Raw genomic sequence first — 19,188 nt, forward strand, 5'->3', positions numbered from 1 at the left:
TGCTCCCTCTCCATCTTCATAGATGCCCCATTTACCAGAAGGCCACTGCAAGGTCTCCCCAGAGCTTTCTTTTCTCCAGGCTGACCAACCCCAGCTCTCTCTGCCTCTCTTCACCGAATAGATGCTCCAGCCCTCTGATCAGCTTTAGATCAGGTCCAGAGGAGGGTCCCAACAGATTCACATTTTTCTTGTGCTGGGCATCCCACAGCTGGGCACAGTACTCCAGGTGGGATATCACAAGGGTAGAATAGGGAGCCAATTGTTCCCCTCTGGACCTCCTGGTCCTACTACTTTTTGTGCAGCCCAGGATATGGTTGGCTATCTGCACCAACTAACAGGCTCCCATACAATTTCTCCTTCTCCAACATCCCCAAGTTCTTCTCCATAGGGCTGATCTCAATCCATTTATTCACCAGGATGTACTGATGTTTGGGATTACCCTGACCCAGGTGCAGCGCCTTGCACTTGGCTTCGTTGAACTTCATGACATTCATGTGAGCTCACTTTTCAAGCTTGTGTGGGTCCCTCTGGATTGCATCCCTTCTGTCATGTCACCACTCAGCTTGGTGTCATCTGCAAACTTGCTGAGGATGCACTCAATCCCACTGAGTATGACATCAGTAAAGATACTAATAAGTACCAGTCCTAATACAAACCCCTGAGAGATACCACCAATATCACTGATCTCCACGTGAACATTGAGATATTGGTTGAGATATTGATATATTCTCTGGATGCAGCCATCCAGCTAATTCCTTATCCATGAAATAGCCCAATTCTCAAATCCATACTTCTCCAATTGAGAGACAAGGATGCTGCTGTATGGGACCATATCAAAGGCCTTACAGAATTCCAGGTAAATGCATCTATTGCTTTTCCCTTATCCACTGATATAGTTATTGCACCACAGAATACCAGGAGATGGTTCAGATTTGCCCTTGGTTGTCTGAATACCTGGTTCGCAGTCTGAATAACCTCCTTGTCTTCCATATGCTTTAACATAGCTTCAAGGATGATCTATTCCATGATCTTCCCAGGCACACAGGTGAGGCCTGTCTACAGTTTCTGCTCTTCCTTTCTATCATGTTTTAAAAATTTGAGTGATGTTTCCCTTCTTCCAGTCACTGCAGACTTTACCTGACTGCCATGACTTTTCAAGTATGATGGAGAGAGGCTTGGCAACTACATTAACCCTCATGCCCTAGGATGCCATGTCATCAGGCCCTATAGGCTTACGTACAATGCTATTATTAACCTCAGGTTTCCTTCCAATACCCTGTCGTATTCTCGATCTATAATGGAATTAGTTCCATGTTCTGAACTAATAGATATGATCACTTTTATTAATAATTATAATTGTAATATATTATATTGTATCTATCATAATTATGTGATTATTACAGATTATTAATAGAGTCTTTACTTTCCTTCAACTCTTCCTTCTCTACTTTTACACCTCTCCAGATTACAGAATTAAACTGTGCTAACATTAGGACCACTCAGAATACTGGAGTAACCAAGGAGTCTTGTGCCATGGATTGTCAAGACACAATGAACTTCTTTCTACATTGTAACATACAAGATGCATTCTTCAAGTTACTGAGTTATCTTCTATAACAAAGTAAATCTGCTATGAAAATACACAAGACTACCATACAGAGTAAAAGGCATCTTTGAATTTCATGGTTAGATACCCTTTAATACAGAATATATTGAAGTTCAGCAGAGTCCCTAGGATCAGATGCTATTTTCAGACCAACTTTAACGCTCTTACATTCCTTTCTAATACTGCAACAAACTATTCCATAAACCTCTAAACAGGAAAACCCTAATTTAACTGCTGGGCAATGTACCCATGTATCAAGGAGGGAACCTTATTCTTAATAAAGGACTGAGAGCAGAAAATTACATTCTCACAGTGAAGTTTCATTTATGTTGATACACAGCTATCATAATTAAGTCTCAGAACTTTCTTCTTAAAGGACTTCTAATGACCACGAAGCTATACTACCAGATATGCTACTTAATAAAACCCAAATTAAAGTGAAACAGAGCTACCACAGGCTTCCTTCCACCCACTCCCTAGTTATCCACATCTACTGAAAGCATAACATCACATACTAATAGAGTACAGAACAAACAAGTATTCCATTCTTTCAACACTAAAGTCTGTGTCCAGTATTAAGTTTATACTGTTCCATATTCCTAACTACAGAGACTACAACTAAGAACAGTTTACTATGTGAGTACAACAAAGAGGTAGCCAACTAGCCTCAAACAATAGTTTTGAGCAATGCTACTCATTTCAGGCAGAAAGCACTGTTGTGGTTTAACCTGGCCGGCAGCTAAACACCACACAGCCATTTGCTCACCCTTCCCCCTCCCTCTCTGGGATGAGAGAGAGAAATGGGAAAGTGAAGCCTGTGGGTTGAGATAAAGACAGTTTATTAAGACAGGAAAACAATAACAACAACAATAATAATAACAATAACAGTACTACTACTAATACTGTGTACAAAACAAGTGATGCACAATGCAATTGCTTACCACCCACTGACCAATGCCCAGCCTAACCCCTAGCAGCCGCCCCTCTTCCCCTCCCCTCCATACCTTGTTCAGATGGTATGGAATACCCCTTTGGCCAGTTTGGGTCAGCTGTCCTGCGTCTGTCCCCTCCCAGCTCCTGCTGCACCCCCAGCCTGCCTCTTGGCAGGACAGAGTGAGAAACTCAAAAGTCTTTGGCTTAGTGCTTAGCGTAAGCACTGCTCTGCAACAATTAAAACATCAGCATGTTATCAGCACTCTTCTCATCCTAATCCCAAACACAGCACCCTACCAGCTACTAGGATGAAAATTAACTGTCCTACCTGAAACCAGGACAAGCACTAAAAATAATTATTCTTTAAGAAAAAATCTGATTTTTCACAAGTTAACGCCTTTAGATTCATTGTACTCCAGAGCTAGGCTAATCGTCTTTCCTAACCTGCAGTCATCATATAAAGGAACAATATCCCCATGAACCTTTAAATAAACAGACTTTCCACCTATAATCAATCTTTAATGTAATAGGCAAATTAGGAAAGGAGGAAGAAAAAGCAAATTAACAGTAATCAGTTACCACTGTTAAAATCCCATCTAAGTACTGGCTACCTTCAGCTGTCAGATTGTCTCATAAGGTTTGATGCTTGACACTGGCTTGGATCTGAGATATTGCAGAGATGCTGCTAAGACTTGTCCTCAGACTATCATTACTTGCTGATCATATGTATGCACACTAATGACACTGCACATCAAAAGTAAATAAAGGGCTCTGGGGACTACACTGAAGGGGGCACAAGCTGGTTTTCTTCACTTTGTTGAGGAAAATGCAAGACTGAAAGCAAAATGAAGGCCAAGGAAAATGTGAGACCACATCAGTAAAACAGTGCATCAAATGACAAAGGATGCTGAACAGGCTGGGGTACTTGATAATTTTGCCTCAGATTTTACTGTTAAGGTCTGCCCTCTGGCCTTCCTGGTCCCTTATATACCTAGTCAGAGATTTAGGGGCCATGAAGCAGCACAAGGACAAGATATGTATGCCCTAAATTGTTTGTCATATGTCCATGGCATTGAACACTGCAAATCTGATGGAGCTCACTGATGTCACTGCAAGACCAATACTACCTCTGAAAAGTCATGACCACTGGGGGAAGGTTTCTGGTGCATGGAAAATAAACAAACAAACAAAAAAAACACCACACTAGTTTTCCAAGATCAAGAGGTATACTCTAGAGAACTACAGGCCAGTCAACATTAAGCACCATCCCCAGCAAGACCATGGAGCAGACTCTTCACGTGGCTGAATGCAGTTTCCAGAAAGACAACAGTGTGACTCAGAACACTGGGCTGACACATCTTTATTCATGTTCTGAATAACTGACAGAGCATGATCTCAGTTGGTCCACAGCTCACTTAGAGAACAGCTGACATAGTGGAGGACAGAGCAGCCATCGAGAAGGACCTCTGACAGGCTGCAGGAACAAGTTGACAGGGATTTCATGAAGTGCCACACAGACAAATGCAAGTGTTGCACCTCGCACAGAACCAAGCATCAACAGAAGCTGCTGACCAACTGGACAGATTCCAGTTTGGCACAACTGGCCGTTAGGGTCTGTACGATCAATGGGCAGTGAACCCTTAGAGCAAACAATGCAAAATAGAATCATAAAGGTTGGAAGAGACCTTCAAGGTCATCTGGTCCAACCATCACCATATCACCAGTATCATCCACTAAACCATGTCCCTAAGCACCAGGTCCAACCTTTCCTTGAACATCCCCAGGGATGGTGACTCCACCACCTCCCTGTGCAGGCCATTCCAATGCCTGACTACTCTGAGAAGAAACATCTCCTGATTTCCAATTTAAACCTCCCCCAGTACAACTTGAGGCCATTCCCTTTGGTCCTATCACGAGTTACCTGTGAGAAGAGACTGACTCCCAGCTCCCTACACCTTCCTTTCAGGCAGATGTAGAGAGCAATGAGGTCTCCCCTGAGCCTCCTCTTACTCCAGACTAAACAGCCCCAGTTCCCTCAGCTGCTCCTCACAGGACTTGTGTTCCAGGCCCTTCACCAGCTTCACAGCCCTTCTCTGGGCACACTCCAGAACCTTGATGTCCTTTTTGCAGTGAGGCGCCCAAAGCTGAACACAACACTCGAGGTGTGGCCTCGCCAGCACAGAGTATGGGGGGCAATCCCCTTCCTTGTCCTGCTGGCTGCACTATTCCTGACACAAGCCAGGATGTCATTGGCCTTCTTGGCCACCTGGGCACATGGCCAGCTCATGTTCAGATGAGCACCTATTAGCACCCCCAGATCCTTTTTCTCTGCACAGCTTTCCAGTCACCCTGCCCGAGGCCTGTAGTGCTGCATGGGGTTGTTGTGACCAAAGTGCAGGACTTGGCACTTAACCATATAGAACCTCATCCCTTGGCCTCTGCCCATCGACCCAACCTGTCCATGTCCCTCTGCGGGGCCTTCCTACTCTCTGGCAGATCGACATTTCCCCCCAACTTGGTGTCATCTGCAAACTTACTGAGGGTGCACTCAATTCCCTCATCCAAATCATTAATAAAGATATTAAAGAGGATGGGCCCCAACACTGACCCCTGGGGAACACCACTGGTGTGCTCCTAACCAAAGCCCAAACTGCTCTTAACCAACACCACTAAGCCTAAAAAAGAGCAACAGCACACAGAGGTTTCAGGATGTGTTTAAGCATATGAAAACATTACCAAAGCAATCATTATGCTCACACAGCTGTTCTTCCTCTGAAGTCTTTCTTTCCAGCACTATTTGGACCAGGAAACCAAATTCATCAGAAAGAGCTCCACAGGGAGGATGTTATTTATTTTTAATTAATGTAAGACAAATTCCCCACTTATATAAACACAGCTAGATAGCGTGCTAGTAGATTCAGATAGATAAATGACAAATTTAATGCTTAAGTCAGCCCTGATGCCAGAAGATGTTCAAGTTAAAACCTCAGGGCAGCTTTAGAAGTGAGTAACAAACTGATCTGAATTCATATTTATGAAGTGCGTAACCTCAGACCAGAATTCCTGCAAGTGGCAGTCACAAACATAAGAAGTCTGTGTACACCACTGTAGAGTCAGACTTTGGTGACTAAGAAAACTATTACAGATGTGCAGGTAAATCCTGCATCCTATCCACAAAACAAATAGAAGCACGTTTTGAAAGATTGCATTTTTCATCTTTCTCACTGTATGTCATCAAGCAGTCTCTTCAATACGTAAGGGATAGATGAGACCGAACATCCCTTGCTATTAGGGATGACACAGTAGAGAGCCTCTGGGTGAAGATTAAGGAGATGGATAAAAAGCAGATGTCATCACAGGTGTCTACTATTGAGCACCCACCCAGGATGATTGCACAGATGAGCTATTCTACAGGCAATTAAGGATATCTCAGGACTGGTAAGGGAACAGTTGTATCAGCTCAACACCTTAAGTCTATGTGGCCAGACAGGGTTCATCCCAGAGTGAAGGAATTAGCAGACATTATACCTGGACTCCTATCTGCAATTTACCAAAGGTCTTGGGAATCTGGGCAGGTCCCTGCTGGCTGGAAACTGGCCAATGTTATACACATCTACAAAAAGGGCATGACAGAAGACCCAGGAAAACACTGACCTCTTGGTTTAAATTTAGTGTATACCTTAGTCCCTGGAAAAGATAAAGAGAACATTGTCCCGGAGAATATTTAAATAACAAAGCTGTTGGCAGGCACAGTCAACATGGATCAATCAAAGAAAAGTCCTGCCTTAGTAATTTGATCTTCTATGATAAGGCTACCTGCTTAGCAGATGAAGGGAAGACATTGGATGTAATCTTCCTGGACTTTAGTAAGGCTTTTGATACCTTAACTCACAGCATCCTTCTAGACAAACTGTCCAACTGTGAGACAAACAGGTTCATACTACACTGTGTCAAGAACCAGCTGAGTGGCAAAGCTCAAATGTTTATAGCAAATGGGCTACAACTGGCAGGCATCCAGTCATCAATGACAATCCCCAAGGCTTAATTCTAGAGCCAGTTCTGTTCAACATTTTTATTGGCGATCTAGACGCAAGTGTTAAATGCATCCTTACCATGTTTGCTAACCTGGGAAATGCTGTTGATTCTGTCTTCAGGGATAGGCAGCCTTGCACAGGGATCTATATAGACTGGACAATCATCAACAGAACGAAGTTCAACAAAGGAAAATGATGCGTGCTGCACCTGGGGAAGCGTGAGGCCAGACACAGATGAGTGACTGGAAAGCAGTTCAGCAGAAAGAGATCTGGGAGTGCTGGCTGACAGCAGGCTCAATGAGAGCCAGCAGTGTGCCCTGGCAGCCAAGAGAGCAACTTGATTTTGGGGTGCATTAAACACAGCATAGCCAGCTGGTCAAAAGAGGTGATTCTCCTGCTGTAGCTAGCATTGGCGTGGCCTTACCTTGAATACTGTATGCAGTTCTGAGCCCCACAATTAAAAAAGGATATTAAGATACTCAAATACATCCAGACGAGGGCAACAAGGAGCTGGCCAAGAGGTGACCTACTTGCTCTCTGCAACTCCTTGGGGAAGGGAAACGTAGAAGGAGGTGCCGGTCTCTTCTCCCCAGTAGCTGATCACAGCATGCACAGGAATAGCACAAAGGTGCACCAGGAGAGGTTCAGACTGGACATTAGGAAAAATTTCTTTACCACAAGGGTGGTCAAACACTGGAACGGGCTTCCTAGTGAGGTGGCCGATGCCCCATGCCTGGCAGCGTTTAAGCGGCAATTGGAAAATGCCCTCATTAATACACTTTAACTTTTGGTTAGCCTGAAAATATCAGGCAGTTGAACTAGCTGATTTTTTGAAGGTCCTTTCCAGGTGAACTATTGTATGGCATTCTTATACAATAGGTTGTCATAGCATCCATTTTGCATTACCATCTCACATATTAATATTTCAGCTTTATCTTTTATCACTCAAGTGTTCACTCATTGATCAGGTCAGAGACAAAAAAAACAGCCTATGACTTTGAATTTTGCCAGGTATACTGAACCCAGCAAGATTTTACTGCACTATATGAAGACATTTAACATGTGTAAGACCTTGGAATGAGGTAGAAATGACTTTTTAATTAAAAGGCAAGCAGTGCCAGGTTCCTCACAGTTCTATCTTGAAACAAGAGAAAGGATAAGTTAAGGATAAGCTTACATCCATCAAGCACTTTCCAACCAACAAGTGCCAAAGAGCAAGCAAGCAAGCACATTTTTTGAACATCGCATTATAGTAGCTGAGATTTGCTGTCTCTTAATTATACTTATCCCAAGCTCCTCTCTGTTATCAAGTTTCACATTCTAGATGAGCGAGAAGCCACTGTCTCAGAGTAAGAACATACCACACTTATTTGCCACCACCTCTGGAGCAAGGTGTAGTTGACAAAAAGTATCATACAACCCAATAACCAACTCGGACAAAAGTAAAGTGCTACTACTGAAAAGAATGCTATCTATCCAATTTATGACAATCTGTGATTCAGACAACTAATGTAAATAGAGTTTTTTCAACAGCAATTCTTCCCTTGTACGAGGGCTTCAGGATGCAAGATGGAGCTAGCAGATCTCAGTTATGAAAATTATTTAAGTTTCTTAACTTTATCTTCCTCAACTAGTCAGATCACATCCATCCCCACAGTACTTCTCACACTATCCCCTTCCAGATTACTTTCATCAATGGCCCTGTTGCAACTCTCCAATCTTTTTAGACTTATTTTAAAGCACATTTGTGTCCACATCCTTTTGACTGCTGTCACTATTTAAAATCCATGTTGAGATTTCTGCTATGCAAGCTCATACATTACCAATCACAGGTTGCCTCTAATTTTTCCTAGAAGCAAGGGAAATTGGACTCATGAGGGACTGCAGGGCATAGCTGCTGTTATTTAGAATGGAAGAAAGAACAGGTTCAGACACCAAATAAAACTTTTGATAGCATTTTAGTCTGGACATCATTGTTTCCATTTGCAGCTTGAAGACAGCCCCTACATCTTGCTGCTTTGAAACCCAGGGCTTTACCTTTTTCACTCCTGAGAAAGTTTCACACACTCTCACTACCTGTGCAGATTGTAACAGTAACTGCAGTCAGATCCAAAGAAAACACCTGTCCTCCAGCTGGTGCAAGATTCGGAGTTACATCCCTCATCAGCCACACCTGCCCTTTTTGTCAGGGAAAGAATAAGAAAATTAACATATACTGATCTGAGGCATGTCCTAGCATGTCAGTTTTGTGCTACTTTGCTACTGGATTTGTCTAGAGATTAGCACGTGTACACAGTCATGGATTGTGACCCTACAAGTTCTAATGTGACAGGCTGAAAGTGATTTTTGGTGTACTTGTTCTCAAGTTTCTGCTGGAGTGCTACTTCAAAATTTCATTACAAATACCTTTTTGTGAGAATGCAGAAACTTCTTCAGCAAGGTCTGGGTTTAATAGTACTAACATGTTTCACAAATGTTGCCCACTATCGTAACCATGGGAACGTTAGGCAACCATTTAATTCTGAAGCCACAGTTTCAAAAACTCAATAAAAAGGCCGAGTATATTATCACACCTAGTAGCCGCACATCTTGAATTTTCTGTTACTTCTAAAAGTTGACATGAAAGATCTCATCTTGCATCACCCTACCCCTGGAATTTAATAGTTTGCTTCCAACATATTCACCCTCAAGAAAGTCCTGACTAACAGTCTCCCTTCTGTTGACAGAAATATTGATCACTTGTGTCAGAAATCTGAAAACACACATGAATACGCCTTAAAACTTACTCTGCTTGGAAACAAAAATTTTTCTTGCAGATCCCTCCCTCTAAAAATTACTAGTCAAAAGCTCACAATTCTTAAAACTGATATAAATCAGTACTTTTGACTAGTAACTTCTGTTATAACAGGGAAAAGCTTATATTTGCCCTCCCACACTGAATATAAGAGTACATCTTGTTTCGATTCTAGACCACCACTTACAAACTTATTAGGCTCACTTTAGTGTATGGCAAGCTTGCTCCTCAACTTCCCTAATCTAGGATTCTACAGATGCAAAGTGTTACGTTGGAAATAGTAAATTTCAAGCCTCTTCCACCAGCCCTAACGTAAGACAAACCTCTGCTGACCAACCTTATTTATGGCCTCCCCAAAAGCAAATGGACTGGGAACAGACCTATCCTCTGCAACATCACAGCTAATAACTATGGACTAAGTATAACAGATGGCATAACTCTATTGTCAAAATAAACTGATATACCTCCAAAATTACTTTTGGGGTGCTGCAACGTGTGTCCACTATGAACTACAGCAGCCAGTAGGAGAATCTCACAATTTAAAGCATTGGTGTCTTCTCTTTTGAGTGCTAATAAACATTGATAAAGCCTTGGGATTTAAACTCTACCTACCACACTTCTTTCTACTACTATGTTTGTGCCCCTACCAACTATTTTTAATGTTGCCATGACCGTAAATATTCCATAGCACTTCAGGAAAAGGAGTTCTGTCCACACCTAAAGTCACCAGTCACAGATCACCTCCGCCTCTGTCTGCTACAGGCAAAACTTCACAGCTCTACTAGTCTGTTTCTCTCAGTTTGAAGTAACAGGTTTATTCATCTTCAGTCTACTGAAGAGTTACTGCACCTGTGATTTCCCTGACTGCAGTTAAAATATCAAGTAGAAGCTCCTTCATAATCTCTACATCAGCATCTTCAGAACTACTGCAGCAGCACCCCAGCCACAAGGACCAAGTAAATATCCAGTCATAGGGGCAAGAGGTCTTGTGATAAGGTCTGCACAAGGACTGCTTCAAGGTTTAATTTCACTTCCAACTGAAGAAGTATTCATGGACAATACTAGCTTCTAATTTCATCAGTTAGGATTAATAGACACTAGCAGCAACACCTGGTCCTGGAACCTGCTGGTATAAACATAGCAATGAGAAGAACTAATTGAGAACAGCCCTGCAGAGAAAGACTTGGGATTTCTAGTGGACAAAAAGCTCGACTTGAGCCAGCAGTGCACACTTGCAGCCCAGAAGGCAGTTGGCCTTCTAGGCTGCATCAAAAGAGGAATGGCCAGCAGGTGGAGGGAGGTGATTGTCCTCCTCTACTCTGCCCTTGTGAGGCCCCACTTGAACTACCGCAGCCAAGTCTAGGGCCACCAGCACAAGAAGGATGTGGGGCTGTTAGAGCAGGTCCAGAGGAGGGCCTGATCAAAGATGATCAGAGGGCTGGAGCACCTCTTCTACGAAAAAAGGCTGAGAGAGCTGTGGCTGTTCAGCCTGAAGAAGAGAAGGCTCTGGGGTGACCTTAATGCAGCATTTCAATACTTAAAGGGGGAGTTACAAAAAAAGATGGAGAGCAACTCCTTGCCTAGTCAGATAATGACAGGACAAGGGGGAATGGTTTTAAACTAAAAGAGGGAAGATTTAGATTAGATGTTAGGAGAAAATTCTTCACTGTAAGGTGAAGGCCTTAATACATCACTGGAACAGGTTGCCTAGAGAAGCTATGGATCCCCATCCTTGGAGGTGTTCAAGACCAGGTTGGATAAGGCCCTGGGCAACTTGATCTAGTGTGTGGCATCCCTGCCCGTGGCAGGGGGGTTGGGACTAGATGATCTTTGAGGTTTCTTCCAAGCCAAGCCATTCTATGATTTCTATCTTTCAGCTCCATAAGGAGCTGAAGTCCTTGCAGACACTTAAGTACTTTCAGACCGAAGCCTTGAAAACATCTCTTCCTCCTACATCGTCTACTGTAACTATCTTCATTCCAGTGTAGGAACAGTAATTAGCTTGTTTCACCACCACCTTAGAAGACACATTACTGAGAATCACTTGAATTACAGATACATCCTAATATGTTAATCTCACATCAGGTATGGACACTAACTTACTACTCAGATCTTCACAAAAGGCTTTTGTGAGTCTTTAGTCTTCAGAACAGTACTCCAGAGCTGTTACATTACTCCATCTAGTACTCTCATAAAAACCATTAAACAAATCAAGATTTACTATGCTTCTCTTGCTGTAGTTGCTGCTGTGTAGTTACAAATTTGCTAGTCAGCCCAAGGCTGCTAATATTGTTGTTGCAAATAGACTGTCCATTTAGATTTTTGCTGTCAAGAAAGGCACAATGTAGAACAGGTGGAATTCAGGGGAAGTGGCAGAAGAGAAGCATCAAAACAGTAGCTGATTTTATTAAAAACACAGACCTAAAAATTCACAGCTTTCCTTGTTTCAGGTCTTACTGTCTATGATGTTATCATGTGTAAGTCCACTAACAACTGAGGATAATAGTGGCCATCTCAGAAAGCCCTTTGATTTTTATTTCTAACTGAAGTATGAAGATCAATGCAGTCAGTCACTTCAGTCAACTCAGGCAATCATCTCAGTGAACCTCCTTTCATGTTGCACATGGTGACTGTTAATCAGTCAACATATATGTATGTACAGCCTCATACAGCCTCATCAGTCACCCCAGTAGTGTCTCTGTGGCACCCGTTAACTACTGCTCCCGGACTGGAACTTTTCAGTGTATCAGCTGGCAACTGGGCTCAGAGTCAGCACCTGCCAAAAATTTCATTGTAGTCAGCTATTCGTTCAGTTTCAAAGGACACTTCCACATACATCTCAGATTGCATGCTTAACGGGATCAACATAGATAAGTGTGCTGTATGTGTTTCTTCTTAAAATATTTGATACTAAACTTGAATAAAGATTGAATATGGATCTAAAAACCTAATAAATACATAAATACATATACATACACACATAAAATAGAAAAAAATCTAGAACACTTACCTGTATAGACTGATGGAATCCTAGCCACACCTCGTGTGGCAATTCACTTTCAGGAATTGAAAGCAGTAGCTCAAAACAACTCCTGAAAAAGTAAGAGGCAAGTAAGCAAGCTACCCGAACAAATTCTGTTTTTATGATAAATAACATTTGTGGCACATGTTACTTGACATTCAGATAAGAAGTGACAGCAGCAAATATTTTTGACTGCACAAATCAGTTAAGTCAGCAACAACCTCAGAATCAGGCATTAGGTGCCATAGTAAAGAGTACTCCTTTTTACCGTGCACAGTCTCGCTAGGATAGGATAACTTCTAGTCTTATAACCAAATAATGTCTGTTCAATATAGCTCAGGATTGTTGTACTATTTCTGCTCTTCCAAAAACAGAAAAAAGAGGAAGTGAGATCTACTTAACATTCCTTCATTTAAACCATCAGGCTAATGCTATCCCTTTTAAGAAACAAAAGAGAAACAACTTTGCATTTAGTATATCCTCCTCATTTCAGGGGAATGTCATTGAGAACACTGATCACTTTTTTACGTGGGAAAGCAATGGGATGACTATTGCCTATACTGTTCATGAATGGGCGGGGGAGTAATCTAACCTTGTACTGGGCATATGAAATACCCAAAATCCAGCTGCCATACAGAACACTTTGACCTATTCAAACTAAGTGCATCAACTATGACACTATGTGTAGAGATACCACAAGATGGACACACAGCTAAAGTGTTCTTGCAACTCATGGCAACATTAAGAAATAAAACCAATCTAAGACTCCAAATATAACAAATACACTGAATAACTTCTAAGGTACACCTGCATTGTAAAATAGTTCCAACTCACGCTAATTCTGGTTCAAAACCTCCAGTCCCAAATAATAAATATGACATATAAGACATAACAGGACAACACATTCATTCTTCCCACATACTCCTGAGCTCAGCTTCAGGAAGGGGAAAAGGTAGAGATGTTCACAAAGCAAACATGAGTTCAAAAATGGTTACTACCCAAAACCAATGACTTTCCCCCTCTCCTCTGACTTTTGACAGACATTAAAGAGTTACTTGCAAAATGTTATACCTTAGCAGCTTTCAGCCACATTCTACAGTCATATAACCTGGACAAGCTTGAGAAGTGGGTGCACATGGACCTAATGAGGTTCAACAAGTCAAAGTGCAAGGTGCTGCACCTGGGTCAGGGAAATCCCAGACATGAGTACAGAATGGGAGAAAAACTCATTGAGAGCTGCTCAGCAGAGAAAGACTTGGGATTTCTAGTGGACAAAAAGCTCGACTTGAGCCAGCAGTGCACACTTGCAGCCCAGAAGGCAGTTGGCCTTCTAGGCTGCATCAAAAGAGGAATGGCCAGCAGGTGGAGGGAGGTGATTGTCCTCCTCTACTCTGCCCTTGTGAGGCCCCACTTGAACTACCGCAGCCAAGTCTAGGGCCACCAGCACAAGAAGGATGTGGGGCTGTTAGAGCAGGTCCAGAGGAGGGCCTGATCAAAGATGATCAGAGGGCTGGAGCATTAGATTAGATGTTAGGAGAAAATTCTTCACTCAGAGGGTGGTGAGGCACTGGAACAGGCCGCCCCATCCCTGGAGGTGTTCAAAGCCAGGTTAGATGAGGCCCTGGGCAACTTGATCTAGTGTGTGGCATCCCTGCCCATGGCAGGGTGGTTGGAGTTAGAAGATCTTTAAGGTCCCTTCCAACCCAAGACATTCTGATTCTATGATATAAGGTAAACAAAATCAAATGCAAAAATACTTAATTACCATCTTGTTTACCTTTTTTACATTTCAGAAGCTTGCTTTCACAGTTCCCCAGTACTGTTCCTTTAAATAATAGTTTAAACCTGCAAAAAGTTCTAAACACTTTCAGACAGGCAGAAAAAAAGAATAGCCTTCCCCACGGCCATTCAGTCATTATTCAAATAATCAGACTCTAAAATCCCTGTCATTTCCATGCCCAAGAAAAAGTGGGTAACAGAACTGCCAGGTATTCTAAAGGTCATTTGTCTCAATATTATGAAATAATTGGGACTTACTTTTCCACTGTACTCAAGCCTGGCAATAAGAGTTCATTCACCAGTCCAGACAGTTACACCCAGGTTGCTGTTACTTGAGTGTCAAAAACAGTAATAGCAAGCCTCACAAGAGCTCTATTTTAGAACTCTATTTTAACATATGCAAAAAAGTGACTCCATGAGAAATCTGAAGCTCTAGGAGTACAACTACCACATATAACAGCTTACAGCTGAACCACAAGAATGTCCAGGATATTCTGATTACAGATTTCTGTTCCCCCCCCCCCAAGAAAATCAAGTTGATTGTCTTAATATTGTGTTAGAAAAACTGACTCTCATTCAACTGGAAAGAGACCATTCAGCCTTCCTTAGTGGCAAGAGTGAGGAATGGCCATTCAGAGTAATCCTTTTGGTAACTCCTCTTCTGTGTTCTCATCCATTCTTCCCAAAGAAGAAATCAACTGCTACTGAACAAAACAGCTTTGGCTTTAGAAAGAACCTAGCATCATTCTTTTGAGCTAACATTACTCTACAATTCAAAGGCATGGTATCATCTTGTTACTCTACCAAAGGTTAAATACCTTCTTTTTCCTTTGCGTTTTTAAAGAACAAGGGTTTGGGGGTTCTCCTCAACTTCGTGTTTTCTAACCAACAATGTAAAAAAGGGTTTTTGTTATACAGTACTTCAGTGTGCACTTCTCTCCCCCAAATCCTGTATCTATCTTTACTGTGACGCACTGTGGAGATTTTACTTAGGTGGGCAGCCAAGCTCCTTGACAACTACTTTCTCATTCCCCCTCCTCAAACGGAAAGAGGGAGAAAATACTACGCAAAAGGCTCAAGGGTTGAGATAAGGACAGGAAGATTGCTCAACAATTATTGTGATGGGCAAAACAGACTCAGAGAAGGGAGATTTGTAAAATTTATTGCCTATTACTAGCAAGCTAGGGAAGTGAGAAACAAAGGAAAGAAACTAGAAACACTTTCTACCCATCCACCCTCTTCAACCTTCTCCGCTCGAGCAGCACAGGGGAACAGGGAGTGGAGGTTGTGGTCATTCTACAGCACATCTCCGCTGCTCCTTCTCAGTCACTCTGCTCCTGCTCCACATGGGATACCTCTCACAGGATGCTGTCCTTCCTGAACTGATCCTGCAGGGGCTTCCCACAGGCAGCAGCTCTTCAAGAACTGCACAAGATGTGGGTCCATCCATCAGGAGCAAACTGCTCCAACATAGGTCCCCCACGGGCAGCAACTCCTGCTAAGTCATCTGCTCCTGGCATGGTCCCCTCTCCACAGGCTACAGATCCGGCCCGGAATCTGCTCTGGCAGTGGTCCTCCACAGGCCACATCCACCTGCTCCACGGGCTGCAGCATGGAGATCTACTCCAATGTGGGACTGATGGGCTGTAGGGGGCAGCCTGCTCCACCAGGGGCATCTCCACTGACCTTGATGTCTACAGGGCTGTTTCTAACTCCCCTCGCTGCTGCGCAGCAGTTTTTTTCTCTTTCTTAAATATGCTGTCCCAGAGGTGCAAACAACATCACTTATTGACTCAGCTCTGGCCAGCTGCGGGGACAGGGACCCATTGGAGCCAGTGGAAACTAGCCTCCATCTACCACGGGGCAGCTTCCGAATTCTTCTCACAGAAGTTACCCCTGCAGCCCCCCGCCACCAAAACCCTGCCATGTAAACACACTACATGCATCTCAATGGAATTAAGGTATCATAACTAAGACCACAAATCAAAATACCAGGATCACTTCATGAAGTCAAACCTTTCTACCCTACTCTGCGAGCACCACCACAGTTATCTACCTACATGTAAATTAATTCCAAATTTTAATCATAATTATTGCAAATAAACATTAACGTGTGCCTGAATGTTTCTGGTATTAACAAAGCATCCGTCTCTAACATTCAACTTCAGAATATCTTTTAAGTCAAAACTCTCCTTGATTTCATTTTCTTTATTCTGTATACTATTCCTAGTATTTTTACTAGGAAAAAAAAACAAAACACATTATATGTAAACAATTATTCTGTAACCACTTTTATACCTCATCCATTTATTTAAATTTAAAGAATTTAAAGATAAATTAAAAAAAAATACTTTGGAAGCTTTCAAAATTGTGTTCATCTTTAAATTGTATTAGAAAACTTCTCTTATCTCAAGCTGCTTAGAGTTAAAAAGATGACTAATTATACATCAGATTATCAGCAGTACTAGTTCACCTGTAGCCAGAAGCTATCCTGCATTTGTTGAGAGCTTAATTAACTCTTAATGATAGAGAGCAGAGTGATAAATTTGAGTTAATTAGTTCGATTACAACAGTTTATTACAAATGCTCTGTTAAATATACAAAGATATGAATATCATATGTGATTCCTCATGGAGGTATTATGAGAAGCAAAGACTTTCCTTCTGGGAGCAATGTGTATTAAACTCACTGGTCTAATCAACTCCCATTTCACTACTTCGAGCACAGAAAAAAATATAAAACACCTTTTTGAAGATGAGGAAATGGTAAACTCCCTTTCAAACCAGTGCCTTCACAGCCATCATGAAAAAACAGTAGAGTATGCTACAGTGTTTGAGAACGTTAGGGGCAGAGACATGTTGTTCTTTACAGCAGTGGAAACAAGCAGTCTGAGTTATATTTGAGTCAAGTTCCTTCACAGCCATGACCAAAAACATTCCTTCTCAATTCTTTAACGCATTTGCAAATCACAAGAGCAGTCACCACTCCAAGCTTTCCTTGTGTATCCCAAGGTTAGACAATAGACCAAGAAGTTCTCACACTTCATCAGCATCGTTTTTCTTATGGGGGGCATAGCTTCTACATTACATAGAAGCCCCCCATCACTTACTATGAACACAAAGCTGAGCTGGTCAAGTGGCACAGAAAGCCACAGTATACTGAGTTTTGCCACTGATGACTCACCCAGCTGAAAAGGATGTCAGGAGGAAGATGTTCCTTTCCCTCACCCAGGAGGGATGTTGGAATAGAAGGAAGATTTCAATAGTAAGTAGAGCACTGTTTTAAAATGGGAAGCTTACTTGTATTATTTCTTATCAGGGTTCAAGTCTGAAAAGAATGTGTGTGACAGCTGAGATTAATCCCAATTGCTTCCCAGAACTCCTACTTAGATCAGAACAATACGCTTTCACATCCCTAACTAGTTAATATTCTTCCTCCTCCATGGAACTTAATTTTTTGTCTTTAATCTGCCCTACCTTCTCTCTCACTCCCTTAGAAATTTATATTAAAAAAATGCCACAGGAGAGCTCAAAACAAGGTAAATGGCATACCCAGCTGTGATCTCGCTCATTGAGTTTCTTTTGATTCCTCTCAAGTATAATCACAGCAACAACATGGACAATTCCAGCCTCTACTCTCTTCCACCACAATATACAAGCCGCAATAAACAAGTACCTTACACTGGAAGATGGAAGAAACCATGTCAGCAGAAGCAGAATGTTCTGACTTTTCCTCAATGAGAGAAAAGCAATTTTGTTAAGCAGCTCTGACACAGAACTAGGACTCCTGCCACATACCACCTTCCTCCTCCCCCCCCCCAAAAAAAAACAAACAAACACACAAACACCACGTAGAAACTACTCCGGCATGAATTACTCTATGTACAGAGATAGCAAAAGACAAACTTTTGAAATTAGAATTGGAACCAAAAGAATACACAAGCTAATTAATAATAATACAATAAGATAAAAACACTATCTATAAAGGGACAGTCTGCAAAAACAACCAAGGTATTTTGCAAAAAATGCGTATTGGGTATCAGCCAAGTGATTTGGCAGCTTAAGCCTCCAGATCCCATTTTTTTCTGATTTCATGCATTTTCTCTCATTGGCAGAAGGAAAAAAAATAAAAAATAAAAATCACAAATAACAAATCACTCCTAGTTCACATCTTCTCTTAACTCCAAAAAAAAATAATAAAAAGATCTAGGCATTATATGAAGATACCTGGTTATGAAATACTGACATAAATGAAGTTAGTATATTACAAAACAAGTGTATGATCAAGGAGTTCATTGCAAACTCCTTCTCAAAAAGAACACTGGACTTCAAATCACAAAGCAGACCAGCTACTGATAAGAGAAAAATTAACTCACTGAAAGACTGACAGAATTACTCTTATGCTATTATCATTATAGTCAAGGCTCTGCGTCTTCACCTTCCTGCCTTTGAATGAAATCTTACCAAGGAAGGTCTGACAAGGCTAAGGGCTGTAACTGATGATTTTTGAACGACCTTATGCTACACTATTTACAATCACGAATAGCATCTCTACATTTAAAACGAGCTATGAGGAAGTACAAGATACCCCAACTCTGCTGATGGACTGCAAAAAAGAAAGTAAAACAGTTCTCCTCTTTGATCCAAGAATCATTCTGCTTTAAATCATCTGTCTACAGACACTCAGAGAACTCAGGTTAAATTACATTTGGCTATCCCACAGCAACAGCCCACATGTCCAACTTAGTCTATCATAAATACAAAACAGCTTACTGTTTTCAGAAAGGGACCTGCTCAGAACTACTTTGCATTACAGGTGAGAGGACACACACAGGAAGCAACTGCAGAGCAAGCAATATAGGTTTATAATTTATTAATACACGCATGAAACTCTAACATTAAAACTTCTGTTTATTGGACTAGACTAAGCCTTTTCTATTAAAAAAGTAATTTTCAGAACATTTACAATGGGACAGAGTCTTTCCAATGCCATCATATTTACCCAAGTACAGAAGAACAAA

At 41.7% G+C, this 19,188-nt stretch overlaps 1 protein-coding gene across 1 annotated transcript in view; it reads right to left on the bottom strand.

Annotated features, from left to right (window-relative positions):
- Window positions 1-19,188, bottom strand: part of RLF (RLF zinc finger) — a gene marked incomplete at its 5' end in the record, with an annotated part of 59,512 nt that overhangs the window by 34,945 nt on the left and 5,379 nt on the right. The window contains one exon of the mRNA XM_084300687.1: window positions 12,378-12,459. Coding sequence (XP_084156813.1) covers window positions 12,378-12,459 — 82 coding nt within the window. The remainder of the gene's footprint in view (window positions 1-12,377; window positions 12,460-19,188) is intronic.

The sequence above is a fragment of the Netta rufina genome (genome assembly GCF_964035555.1).
Source record: "Netta rufina genome assembly, chromosome: 23".
Lineage (NCBI taxonomy): Eukaryota > Metazoa > Chordata > Aves > Anseriformes > Anatidae > Netta > Netta rufina.